We start from the raw sequence: 14,565 nt of genomic DNA, 5'->3' as shown, positions 1-14,565 counted from the left end.
TAAGAGGGGCGCCCAGGTTCTGTGGCTTAAACACACACACACGCTTTAAGAGTGTCTTGTTTGAAACAACAAGCACTTAAAGCGTCCACCTTGGTAGATTAGCTTCATATGAACCAGGCCTGCTGTTTTCAAAGCCTTTTACATTACAAAGAAGATGTCTTGGAAACTTTAGTCCGGTGAAAAAGAAGGTGGAAAAAAAACGTCCTGTTCTTCCGATTTGCTTCGAGGAGCAAGGAGAGGGGATTACAAGAAACAGAAGGTGCACTATGTGTGTGTGTGTGTGTGTGTGTGTGTGTGTGTGTGTGTGTGTAAGGGATAGATTGGGAAAAATAAGAAAGAAGAAGGAAAGAAGAAGGAGGGAAAAGGATGTTGGGGTCCCTATACGCCTCTGGGGTTGCCCTGTATGTTAACTACAAACACAAGGTCCTTCCCCCCCCAGTTTATTATCACAGGTGCAGATAGTTTGGGGTGACCAGAGGCGCAGCACCAACCCCACCGGCTGCCAACAGATCAGCCATCTTTTTTCTCTCTTTCAATGGTCCCTCCAATCCACAAACAGCTCTCAACACCACAGGACTGACTGTTAGACAGAGCTGAGCTCATCCTCTGATCTGCCCTGCAGCCTGACACACACATTTAAGGCTCATCTGCTCTTTGTTTCATCCAGGGAGAGGAGATGTTACACAGTGCCTTATAGTTGTGTACCATACCTTGGCTCTGATGGCCCGCTCTGCCTCCAGCTCCTCCTCCAGCTCCTCGATGCGAGCCTAAAGAGAGAGAAATGGATTTCAGTGAAACGGCCAAAAGAATAACAGTCTGCTTTCACTAAAATATGAAATATGACTAGAATATGTGACGTTGAGCTGTTATCCTCTGGTTTCACAGTGTCTATATCATCCTGACAGAGAACAAATGGGGCGTCACCTCCGCAGATTGTTTGCTATTTCAGGGCAGCACTTTGTGTGGTTGTGAGGCCATTTCATACTCTCTGCTTTCTTTTGGGGATTTGGCACGCCTCTGGCTTTTTCCTCAGGTAGCAATTTAGAGCAAGAATGTCCGTAGCCACCATCATTATCTGTATTCTGACCCAGGGCTGGGTCTGCTCTAGAGACAAAAAAGCATCGGTGCCATTTTCATGACATTCAAGGAATTTGTGTTATGTTTTTGCTTTCTCTTGGTTTTACAGTCCTGGCTGGATGTCAGTGCTGCTCTTCCCAAAGCAACACCAAGGACTGAATATACGATGTACTTCTGCAAATTATCCTCATTTTATCTAATTCAATTTACACAGGTCATACTGAGTCCTGCTTAAATTATAATATATATATAGAGATATATGGTTATACACGTGTTTAAACAGTTAATAAATGTGTTTAAATGTACTGAATACATATAATGTATGATAACAAATACTGTGTTATAATGAGCTGTTAAGGTGTTATTAATGTGTTATTAACTGTTAAAACATAGATAGTGATGGTTGTTGAAATGTAAATTGATAAACACTTATTAAATGTCCTTTTATCTGCTTTACGGCATGTTATAAACCATTACTTAAATGCTTTTAAATGACAAACAGTGAGGTTATATGTTTGTAAAACAAATGAGAAATTCATTCTTAAACAGCCTTGCAAATCAAAAACACACCGGTGCTGATTACAATACTCAAAATGACTTGTAACAGTCAGGGGTGAATGTAACTTAGTACATTTACTCATGTGCTACTACATTTATTTGATGGTTATAGTAATAGTATGGCCAAATGTGGCTAAATGCTCTTAATATTATTCCATTGGATTCTGCTCCGACAGTGAAAACAATGAGAAGGATCCAACATGAATAAATCACCCACAGTGCATCTCTGTTCCACTAATCTCCTGCCAAAGCTGCGTTTTGCACTGCTGATAAAAATGTATCGCTAGTTTCCCAACATGGCATCATCCTTCCAAGTTGTGTCATGTTCTGCGTTATCTCCAGCTTCTATCTGTGTCTCCGTGTCAGGAAGTGTGTCTGACATGGCCTCTAGCCCGGGGCCATCCACAGCAACAACACCTCCACTCACTCACTGATGTGGTGAAAGCCACTCACCGGCTACACAGCTCCCCAAAGCTCCCCAAACAGGACAGTATCACACATTTAGAGCAGAATTAACACATGGACAGGGGATTATCTTGCAGTTAGTACCGTCTTTCATTCATCATTAATGCAAGGAGAGCTTGTCTAAATATTTCCAAAATGTCCCAAAAGTGGGGTCAGGCATGTCGTAGCCTAATACTAAAAATAACACATGACTTCATACTTTTCTCAACAGTATTTTTTATAAGTTAAGCGCAAACAGAAAGACATAAAAAGTGAAATAAAAACTCACATGCCAGCGTAGGACCTCAGCAGAGAGAACAGCCATGGTGAGGCAGCAGCAGCCCAACTGACTGACTGACTGACTGACTGTCCCACACACACACACACACACACACACACACACACACACACACACACACTCACACAGCTTCACTGTTGATCCCCTCCGGCATTTTACTGTCCACACCCCCTCATGCATGCACAGCCTTTTTCTGTCTCTCACAGTTCCCCACTCACATATCTGTTTCTTGTTAAATTCCTACTTTCCACAGTCTCAAAATAAATATTGTGGCTCTAATACAATTGTAGAAAACACAGTGTACTAACAGTGTTAAGATGTCTGAGCCAGAATGCATGGATAAACGCTGTTTGGACTACGCCACGGCAGAAAGAGTTTATAACATTGATTTTGTGCACCGCTCTAAATTAAACTGATATCATTCTAAATGATCTCTCCATTTAGGAGCACTCTTTGAGTCGTGTAGGGAAATAACAACATTAGCCCTTCATTGCTGAAAATGGTTGCAGGGTTTCATCTCCATAATTGTATGTACTTAAAGTTTTACTTTTCCTTTTTTCCGCTGCACTCTGAAACTATAATAATTGTCCATAAATTGCAATCAGATGTGGCCTCATAGCTGATGTCTCCTCTCTTGTGTCTGAGGGGATATTCAGGAGCGTGGGCAGTTATATCCTGAAACCCCCCACCCCCCATGTCAGTCGGAGGGGAGAACAAGAACCAAAGAATTTGAAGTCCTGCGTCTTCAGCAGACACAGCATTACAGACCCCCCGCTGATGACAGTTCACCATACTGTCCACACATGCTCACAGAATTCCGGTCCCTTCGACTGGGCTGGAATCTGCTGCTTTGTTCTTTTAAATGCCTTCAGATGGCCGTGTGCAGCCTCCGGCAGTACAGTCAGTGATGACAGGTCCTGTTGACCTGGTCAGAGCCTTGTACTGTGGGTGATCAGTGTTAGAAATGATGTGATGCCTGCTCATTGTACAAGTGAGATAAAGACATTTCAATGAGATACACATGACCTTTGTCCCCCTTTTTGAGGGGGACTATAGGAATTCAAGTTTTAAATAGAGTTTTCAAAAATCATGCCGATTCAGACCAACAGCAGGAAATACACCAACACAATACACTCCCTGATCTGTTACAGATCCCAGTCCTGTCCCCAAATCCCCAAAGTTTCCTCCCAGGTCACTGTACCACATTGTACGAGTTCTAAAACAGCAACGCAGAGCCCGGAGGGAAATTGGTCATTTAGGGACAATATTGAACACTAGAACAAAACCAGAGCATGTGTCTGTAAATGCCGCGCTTGGCTGCTGACAGTTCACTAATTTGGGAGATTAGCTTATTTGCTTTTTCTTAGAGTTACATCATATCTACACAGGAAGCGTTCAGGCACGGCAACTATTAAGTGCAGGTCACCCGTGTTTTCACAGCGCTCAGAGCCAAACACAGAATCGCTGTAGTTGGACTTGTAAAGTGGAAGAAAAAAGACTTGAAGTGTATAAATACGTGGCCTGTGTAAATATCTGTTCTGTCAGATGTGTGTGAGACAGACGACTGAAAAAACACGGCTTCAACGCCTCCTGTGTGGACACGCTGTTAGATGAGAAGACTGATATTACTCTCATTTCTTTGTGTTAAGTATGACGCTGTTGTCAGGATGCAACTGGCTTAGCTTAGCTCAGCTTATCATAAAGACTGGATGCAGGGAGAAACAGCTAGCCTGGCTCTGTTTAATTGAGGTTTATCCACCAAGAATTCCATCAGACATGTGCTCCTAAAATTAAAAAAAAATATTGCTAACCATGACCCAACTGACAGACCTGAGACTGATATCAATCTTCTCATCTCACTCTAGGAGAAAAAATGAATGAGTGTATTTCCTAAAATGTTAAACTATTCTTTTAACTGAATGAATGCAGTCCAAATATAAGTACATTCAATCCTAAACCTTTTTACTGTAGGGTGGTGCTTAAAGTTACTCATCTTAAAACACTAGCAAGAGTATTCTAGATTATAAAATGATCTGACCTATAAACCAGCCCAGTGTTGTCAATTCTTTTCCAATGAAAGCAGCTAGCAGCACTAGCTGCTAACTAGCTCCAAATGTCCCTCAATCTAGAGAGAAAGTCACCAAGTCCTCAACACTGACAGTTTGTCCCTCCCATGGATGTATTAAGAGAACTGGATCCAGCGTTGGAGGCGGGGCCCGTTCATTCCTATGAGAGTTGCTCAGTGGAGCATGATGCCAAAATGGCTCGACTTCCGTCTGGAAAAGTACACGGATCTTCTGGCGATCTTCTGCATCCACTGGGCCACCGGACATGCGCAGTAGCGTCTGCTCGATCACATGACTCGGTCACGGCTTGGCGCTCCAGACTCGGTCTGGGTCTCATTCACATGAACGGAGGAAGGGAAATAACTTTACAACTTTTAGGACCTAATGATTTAAATAAGGACTATTAGAGTGTTCATACTGGGGAGTTGATTCACCTCAAAATAAATGATCCTCTGAGTTACAGAAATCTCTTTACCAATGTAATTCTATGGGGAAAAGTCTTTTTGGGCCCAATGGCATCATGTGACGGACACAGAAGTTGCAGTACCACCGTTTGGCCACTACGAAGGTTGGGATCAACGACCGGCACTCTTCCAGGGGGCTTGGTCCCTTCAGGCCTCCCTCCGAAGACACTCCACCAACATTATCATTATGAAACAACCAACATGGCTGCTGTTAATACTCACAGCTGACAGACAGATAGGTAGACAGGCAGGTAGGTAGACAGGTAGGTAGACAGGCAGGTAGGTAGACAGGCAGGTAGGTAGACAGGTAGGTAGACAGGCAGGTAGTTAGACAGGTAGGTAGACAGGTAGGTAGAAAGGCAGGTAGTTAGACAGGTAGGTAGACAGGTAGTTAGACAGGTAGGTAGACAGGTAGGTAGAAAGGCAGGTAGTTAGACAGGTAGGTAGACAGGTAGTTAGACAGGTAGGTAGACAGGCAGGTAGGTAGACAGGTAGGTAGGTAGACAGGCAGGTAAGTAGACCGGTAGGTAGACAGGCAGGTTGGTAGACAGACAGGTAGGTAGAAAGGTAGGTAGACAGGTAGATAGGTAGACAGGCAGGTAGGTAGACAGGCAGGTAGGCAGGCAGGTAGGTAGACAGGTAGGTAGGTAGACAGGCAGGTAAGTAGACCGGTAGGCAGACAGGCAGGTTGGTAGACAGGCAGGTAGACAGGTAGATAGGTAGACAGGCAGGTAGATAGGCAGGTAGTTAGACAGGTAGGTAGACAGGTAGGTAGACAGGTAGGTAGACAGGCAGGTAGTTAGACAAGTAGGTAGACAGGTAGGTAGAAAGGCAGGTAGTTAGACAGGTAGGTAGACAGGTAGTTAGACAGGTAGGTAGACAGGTAGGTAGAAAGGCAGGTAGTTAGACAGGTAGGTAGACAGGTAGTTAGACAGGTAGGTAGACAGGCAGGTAGGTAGACAGGTAGGTAGGTAGACAGGCAGGTAGGCAGGCAGGTAGGTAGACAGGTAGGTAGGTAGACAGGCAGGTAAGTAGACCGGTAGGTAGACAGGCAGGTTGGTAGACAGGCAGGTAGGTAGAAAGGTAGGTAGACAGGTAGATAGGTAGACAGGCAGGTAGATAGGCAGGTAGACAGGCAGGTAGTTAGACAGGTAGGTAGACAGGCAGGTAAGTAGACAGGTAGGTTGACAGGCAGGTAGGTAGACAGGTAGGTAGACAGGCAGGTAGACAGGCAGGCAGGTAGACAGGCTGGTAAGTAGGCCGGTAGGTAGACAGGCAGGTTGGTAGACAGGCAGGTAGGTAGACAGGTAAGTAGGTAGACAGGCAGGTAGATTGGCAGGTAGGTAGACAGGCAGGTAGACAGGCAGGTAGGTAGGTAGACAGGCAGGTACACAGGCAGGTAGGTAGACAGGTAGGTAGGTAGACAGGTAGGTAGACAGGCAGGTAGACAGGCAGGTAGGTAGGTAGACAGCCAGGTAGGTAGACAGGTAGACAGGTAGGTAGGTAGATATGTAGGTAGACAGGTAGGTAGGTAAACAGGCAGGTAGACGGGCAGGTTAGTAGGCAGGTTGGTAGACAGGTAGGTAGACAGGTAGGTAGACAGGCTGTCCAATCATTACATTCGGGCTGAATGAAATGATTTTTCTTTTTCTTGTCGGAGCGTTTGATTTATTGATTACTGTCAGGATGGAATGACTATTTCAACAAATAACAGAACTATTGTTGAAGAAGACCAACTCCAGCTTTACGTGCAGGATAAACAACATTAAATGTGTTGTTCAATTAAGAACATTCTATCTTGAGTAGAAATAAAGAACACTTCTGAAGAGCTGGTATGTGTTGCAATATACTGTATGTCAATGTGAGTGTTGTGATTACAGCTTGTTGTGCTGATCCCAAACAGAAAAAAAATACAATTAATGCAGCTTTAACAAGTCCATTCATCCAAATTACAAAAAATACAAACATATCAAAACTTTCTATCAAAGCCATAGTCCCTATAAAAGCTGTTGATGGATTATCTGCTGTTAAATTTATTGCCCTGAGTACCACAAAATTCCATTCACCTCCAGTTGTTTGGGGAGAAAGCAGAAGTCTTCTAACACCTCCAGCAAAACATCTGGTATAAACTAGGACCACTGAGCTTTCTCCTGTCAGATTGTGATGACCCTTTACAGCACTGTGTCTGAGTGTAACTGCTTTACAACCATGTAATAAACCCACGGAGAGGACAGGGCTGTTGTAAGAAGATGTATCAGGACCAGTACACTCCCTTCAAGCCAACTGCTTTAAATTACAGCCCACTGGAGACAAAGCTATCTCTTTGATTCCACTCAAGTTTGTGGACATATTCATGTGACCTTTACGTCACAACCAGACGTGAGTGGGTGACAGAAGAGATGGGCCGTGCAGTCAGCTGGGCTGCCTGTCCACCTGCAGAGAAGTCCATAACATATAATGGCCTCATTGTGAGATAGGGAGAATGCCAAAGCTATAGTAAATGTGAAAACATGCCTACCCTCGAAGAGACACGGATCGTCTTTCACCCCTCCAATCAGAGACAAAGGCGCCCTTTATTGTTCCTCTTACAAACCTCTGGAGGAAACATCAGGCTCCCAGAGGCAACGGCAGGCCCAAGAAGCACCACCTCAACTCTGAAATCACCGTCTCCCAATGTCTCCTGCTCACTCTCCCTCTCAGCAGCTTTCATCCCATTCGCTCCATTGGAGGGACAGACAAAACACATTATCTGCAACATGCACCAGTGACACATAAAAGCTCTCAGACTGGCTTGATTCTATCTGACTAAAGACAAGGAACAGCTTCAGTGTAAACTGTCCAGGACTCTGTACAGAGGCAGACTAAACAATAGAGTAGATAGTGTAATGAAACCAATCTAGTCCAAACAAATAACGCTGTCCTACTCGGTGCTACAAGGCCTTTCAAAAGTCTAATCCTGAAGATGGTGTTTTAAATGGCAACATCTTTGGTGGCAGACAGTCGTTGCTGTGATTTTCCACTGCACACACCAAAAATGACTGGGTGGTGGGGAAAACTCCACCAATTTCACACATGAAGTTCAGTTCAGTCCTCTTGAGGACAGCCAGTTCAAACAGTTGTACAATGTCTTCTGTGGCTCTGGAGGAGCTTTCCCAAGTATGATGTCAGGGAGGGTATAATTAAAGGGTAACCATGCTATTTTTCAACCTGATCCCTATTTCCCCATGTTTTTGTGTCTAAGTGACTAATGGAGACAACACTTTCTGAAACTGTTCCAGTATTGAGGGAGAACGCTGCCAAACGGGCTGTAATGCAATCGCTCGGGGCAACTCCTCATCGTCAGTTTACGTCCACTAGAAGTGCTTGTTGTTGCCACTGACAGGCTCAGACTGTTATTAGAAGTGTCTGACAACATTATGGAGAGGACCCTACAGAGAAATTAAACCTTTGTCTTACCTTCCTCTTGATCAGGTCTGTCAGAAAGTGTAGCTTAGTGTTATCTAAATGACTTTCAATGTCATGGCTGAATATGATTTCCACAATGTGGATGAGACACAAGATTTCAGAATGAGACTTCTCCGAGCGAGACATGGTCGTACACAATAACAAACAGAAAGCGAAAGGTTTTATTTCTCTGTAGGGTTCTTTCCATGATGTTGTCAGACACTTCTACTAACAATCTGAGCCTGTCAGTGGTGAAAACAAGTACTTTTAGTGGACGTAAAATGACGGTGAGGAATTGGCCCAAGTGATTACATTGCAGTCGTTTAGCAGCTGCAGCACTCTCCCTCAATAATGGACCAGTTTCAAAATTTGTTGACTCCATTAGTCAGTTAGACACAAAAACGTGAGTAAATAGGGTCCAGGTTGAAAAATACATATAATAGTTATCGTTTATGGACACTATTGAGCTGGTAATGTCAGATCCAGTATTTTTGAACTTGACCCGGGTCTAAAAGTCCAGGTATCTGAGTCTCTGCTGCTTCAATTTAAACCATTCGTTTTGTCTCTGGTGAGTTCCCAAACTTTATGGAACTGCAATACTAAATTGCTAGAGAACTTCATTAACAGGCAGCTGACCTCTCTATCACTAAACGAAAAGTGGAATTAATGTTGAAACACATTAAACATGTTCTGTCCATGTTTTTGTTTCAGTTATCTAATGCTACCACCAACTTTGAGGTGGAAACTTCCACGTTAGAAAAAAGAAACAGTGAAGCCCACATCTGAAGAATGGCTGCTGACTGCAGCTCAACCCAACTGCTCCTAGTAACCCCGTCAGAGGGGAGCAGGAGATGGTTATCAGTTTGGGTGTAGGAGGTATGTTTTAACCATCTCCTGACAGGCATGGAGCTGTGAAGTGACTGCTCCAATCACGGAGCAGAGCCCAGCAACTCTGTTGAAAGGCAGGAATGCATCACACCGCTCTACTGTGAGCTACGGCTGAGACCCCTGCATGTCCTTTTAGGAAGCCGAGCTTGGTCGTCATTCCAGCCAAATATTGTAATTACTGATTAGCTACAGCCTAGAAAACTTGCAATGTCACTATATTTGTTACTTTTCCATGGAGCTGCTGTGTCCAATATATCCTCGAAACATAACTAAAGTGCTCCTGATGATTTGCACTGATTCATCTTGAAAGCCAGCTGCAGGTTGAGAAAGATTTCATCAAGGTACCCGTATTGGATGTGACGTACGTAACTGCACAGCTTATTGAAAATGTTCACATCTCTCAAATTAGAGGCTGCAGATGGAAGGCACATACCAGTCCTGGTAGATGACTATCAACCAAAAGGGAAGGACTTTATGCATTCTACAAACAGTCTAGTCCTACTACCAAGTACTGCGTGTGTATCAAAGCCTGATATCTCTTCTTCCTCTGTGCCTTAGAGCTCTATTGTTGTCCACAAACTAAAACCACTGGGTGACATGTTCCTCACCATGAACACACACACTGTAGTTTATATTGACTCAATCCCACATACACCGTCCCGCTGCCACAAATACTCACTAGCGTACCACATGTGGATTAATCCGCTGCTGAAAATAGTCCCCAACAAATGCCCTATTTCCTCCTGTTTGAATAACATTTGTTAAAAACTGCAGTGCCCAGCTGTTGTAGGAAATTGCTGAGCCCTTTTAAAAACCTAAACTTGGCCTCTTTTTGAAAATGTACATGTGACATCGAGTCCCAACAGCTGTGTGCTCCACATCCTACTGGAAACGTAACCGGATGTAACCACTTAAAGGATGGGTTTGTAGTACTTGCTATCTCCATACACAAGGGAAGGTAAGACAGACTCGAACACAACGCAACGCAAAACAGCGCACATCTGACTAGGCGTTCAAGGAAGTTGCGGAGGACGGAGCAAAATAGGCATAGTTTTCAAAACTACGTTGTTTTGTTGTTGCCAGCAACAAGGATGCATCTGTCCTGTGCTAAGAAGCATGCACTAGCACTAGCCCTACTTGGTTGGACGCGTGTTTTCAAAACAGTGCTTTCCTCCCAAAGTCTCGATTGAAGCGTAAACTTGTGTTGTACAATTCAGGTAAGTCAGACACACACGAGATTAGTGTTTCCCCCATTTTGCCTTCCGTGCCTGGCTGGCTGCCTCGTTTTTGTTGGCCACGGCCAGAGTTCAAAGTTGATCTGAACTTTGGGCCGAGTGGCGCGCTGTGCTCACGCTCTGCTCGACGTAGCCTTTGGAAATAATGAGTTTCAGAGCTGAGGGGGCCTTAAGATACTGTTGGCTTTGGTCTTCTTTAGTCCTTACTTGCTGTGGGAGCCAAGTTTAGTATAAATGTTTTAGTTTAATAAATAAGCACAATCTGTATTTTATGTAGGTGAGATAAATAAGTGATTTCATTGAATAAGTTAATTCATAGTAATTAATATGTTAAAAGGTTAAAAGTAATTTAATGATCATTTGATTTAATTCATCTTGATGTAATGTCTTTGTGTGTTACTTTGTAAAGGCAACACTATATAAGCTTTCTGCTAGACCGGTAAGTAGGTTACCGTCGCTTTAAGAGAAATAGGCTTCTTGTGCTCATTGAGGTAAAAACAGTGGTTTGTTCAGTTGAGGCTCAAGTTAAGGACCGAGCCACACGGTTTTCTTACCATAGTACAGTTTGCTAATTAGGATAACTTAGCTTTTGAATACTCCTGTAAGAAGATACTACAAAACTGTGGAATAAAGATTTTTGTTTTTATCCTTTTTTACAACGGAGTCCTGTGGAAGTTTTTCCTTCTCAAGTAAATGTACACGAGTAAATCCAAGGTGACCGTTGAGCTTCAACCCCCACATTTGTAAGAAAACCAGCTCCACTTGGACTAATGGACATTTGTGGAAGGATTTGGAACCTCAAGGAAAAAGGAGTTACAACCACTCCAAGATACAGTGGTCGTGAGTAAAGTCATCCTCAGCTCTGCTGATAAAAAGTGCTGTGTCACTCCATGTGGACGAAGCTACTAGCATAACTGGAGCCCACAAGCTAATTCCCATGTGTTAGCTAACGGACTAACCCTGACATCATCGAGAGAAATATACTGTTTCTTGCTGTTAGCCATGCTACTTTGTGGACGGTGATTATCATTAAAGACTCTGAACTGTTTCACATTAAGCTAATTTAAGCTAGTTTGCTTTAAGAATGGAGGAAGAAGATGAAGATATGACTACAGTTGTGGATGCTGCTAGGGTGGTGAAAGTCACAGCTAAGGCAATGGAGGAAAAGTTGCAACGTGCTATTAGCTCAAGGAAGGCCAAGCTGGCTAAGCTAACTGGTAAAGCAAATCAGATACAGCGATTAATGGACGACGGTGATGACACCAGCTTAACAGTGATTCAAACCAAATTAATGGTGGAGTTAAGCACGCTTTTTGAAGAGTTTGGTGATTTGAATTACAATGTTAAAGGGATACTTCGACAAATCTCTGAAGAAGAAATGAACCAAGATGAAGCTAACTGGTTTTTACCTAAAGCTGATGCCTACAAGGACTTTGTTGTGAGAGCTAAGGCTTGGATGGATGAGGCTCATCTACGCAGCGTAGAAGCTACAAAATGCAACGAAGAGGTGCAGCCATCAGATAGTGTATCCATGGCATCTTTTTCATCAGTAAAGCATAGTTCCAAGACTTCTGTGCGTTCTTCCCGTGCATCATCTACTGCTTCATCTACTCGTTTAAAGGCAGAGTTGGAGAGAGCTACATTATTAGCGCAAGCATCTGCTCTAAAACAGAGACAGATTTTAGAGGAAAAGGAAGCCAAAGTAAAAAGAGAAAAAGAGGAGCTAGAGATACAAACTGCTTTAGCAGCATCTGATGCTAAAATTAAGATCTTGAACGAGTTTGAAGGACTACGTCTCTCATCTAGGGCATCAAGTCGTGATGGAATGAACTCCTACTTCATTTCCGCCAAAGCTACAGATATGCCAGCTTACAGGCAACCAAAGCATCCCTCGCCCACAGACAGGCAAATAACACAGAGTAATGACATTCGACACAATGTCCAAAGATCAAATGCTGCAACTACTCAACTGCAGACAGAAATGGCTGAGGCTTTTCAAGGAGTTACTGAAATGTTGACTAAGCAGCAAAGAATAGCTACTCTGCCTCCTCAGAATATTCCTGTGTTCAAGGGAGACCCCCTAGAATATCAACTGTTCATCAGGGCGTTCGAACACGGAGTAGAGGACAAGACAGAGAGCAGCAAAGACCGGCTCTACTTTATGGAGCAGTACACCAGTGGACAGCCCAGGGAGCTGGTTAGAAGCTGTCTCCATATGGAACCCGAGCGCGGCTATCGTGAGGCCAAGAGACTTATGGCAGAACATTTTGGAAACGCCTACAAGATTTCAGTGGCATATATCAACAAAGTACTGAACTGGCCTACCATCAAGTCAGACGACGGAGAAGCTCTCCATTCTTTCGGCCTCTATCTCACAGAATGTCGTAATGCTATGTTTGACATGGAGTACATGGAAGAGTTGGAAAATGCAGCTAGCATGCGTGCTATCATTGCCAAGCTCCCGTACAAGCTGAGGGAAAGGTGGAGAAGCGTGGTCTGTGGCATTCAGGACAGAGAAAGGCGCAGAGCCAAGTTCAATGACCTTGTGAACTTTGTCAACAAGCAAGCGAAGGAAGCCTTGCATCCACTGTTTGGTGACATAAAGGACTTTTCCTCAAAGAGCCAACCTAAAGGGCAAGTGGACGAGAGGTTGCATAGGAGAAGTGGTAGCAACAGAGGCTTCACCACAGCTGCAACTATCGCCAGTAATCAAGCAGTGAGTCCCAAGTCTAAACCAGAACGTAAAGTCAACGGTAGCCTAGTCTGTGCATTTTCCACACCCTGTCTCTTCTGTCAGGGTGGAGAACATGCTATGGAACAGTGCAAGAAGATGAAGAAGTCTCTTCATAAAGAAAAGATTGACTTCTTACGAGCAAAAGGTTTGTGCTTCAGCTGTCTGAAACAGGGGCACATGAGTAAATCATGTAAGGAGAGAATGAGCTGCCAAGTCTGCATGCAGTCACACCCTACAGTGTTGCACATGAAGGCCAAAAACAATGGTACGAACAAAGAGGTAAAGCCTGAAGGGGAGTCACAGGAAAATGACGAAAGACTGACAGCATCGGTCGTAAGTGGGTTTGTGGGAACAGATACAACAACTTGTGGAGCAACAAGTGCTGAGAACACCGAGAGCATCTTAGCAATAGTCCCAGTTCAAGTCAAGACCGGCAAGGGCCAAAGGGTAAAAACGACTTACGCTTTCCTTGACCCTGGCAGTACCGCCTGCTTCTGTACTGAGGAGCTAATGAAAGAGCTCAGCCTGACAGGCAGAAAGACACAAATCTTACTTAAGACCATGGGGGAGAAAAAGATCGTTAACAGCCACATGGTGTCTGGCTTGGAAGTGAGCAGCTTAGGCTGCAACGATTTTCTCAAGCTCCCAGATACATACGCCCAGAGGACCATTCCAGCAACTAAAGGTAACATTCCTTTGCAAGAGGACGTCGACAAGTGGCCTCACCTTCAGCAGGTGATACTCCCGAAAATAGATGCAGATATAGGACTGCTTATTGGGACTAATGCGCCCAAGGCTATGGAACCCTGGGAGGTCATTGCCAGTGTAAATGACGGTCCATATGCTGTAAGAACATGGCTCGGCTGGACTGTCAATGGACCTCTCCGGGCAGACACTGGTCACAGTACAACAAGTAGGCTGATACAGGTTTCAGCCAACCGTATATCAGTTACGAGACTGGATGAACTCTGAAGTCAGCAGTTTAAGAACGACTTCCCAGAGTGCAAGCAAGATGAGAAGCTGGAGATGTCCAGAGAAGATCTTCAGTTCCTTGACATGGCCTCACAGTCAGCTAGACTTGTGGAGGGACATTACAGCATCGCCCTGCCATTGAGGAACAAGGACATGAAGATGCCCAACAACCGTAAGGTAGCTGAGCAACGGGCTCTGAACTTAAGGCGGAAGTTTGTGAAGAATCCAAAATTTCATGCAGAGTACTCGGCATTCTTGGGTGGTATGATTGAAAGGGGTTATGCCGTGAAGGTACCCAGAAAGGATATCAGCCGCGACGATGGTAAAGTTTGGTACCTGCCGCACCACGGGGTTTATCACCCCAAGAAGCAGAAGATCAGAGTGG

General features: G+C 44.2%; 1 protein-coding gene across 1 annotated transcript in view; it reads right to left on the bottom strand.

Annotated features, from left to right (window-relative positions):
* LOC119479174 (myosin-16) overlaps nucleotides 1-14,565 on the bottom strand; it is a 71,767-nt gene that overhangs the window by 15,995 nt on the left and 41,207 nt on the right. The window contains 1 exon segment of the mRNA XM_037754466.1: nucleotides 711-767. Coding sequence (XP_037610394.1) covers nucleotides 711-767 — 57 coding nt within the window.

This window comes from Sebastes umbrosus, chromosome 20 (genome assembly GCF_015220745.1).
Source record: "Sebastes umbrosus isolate fSebUmb1 chromosome 20, fSebUmb1.pri, whole genome shotgun sequence".
NCBI lineage: Eukaryota > Metazoa > Chordata > Actinopteri > Perciformes > Sebastidae > Sebastes > Sebastes umbrosus.
The sequence above is the reverse complement of the archived record's forward strand: the minus strand, read 5'-3'. Positions and strand labels throughout refer to the sequence as shown.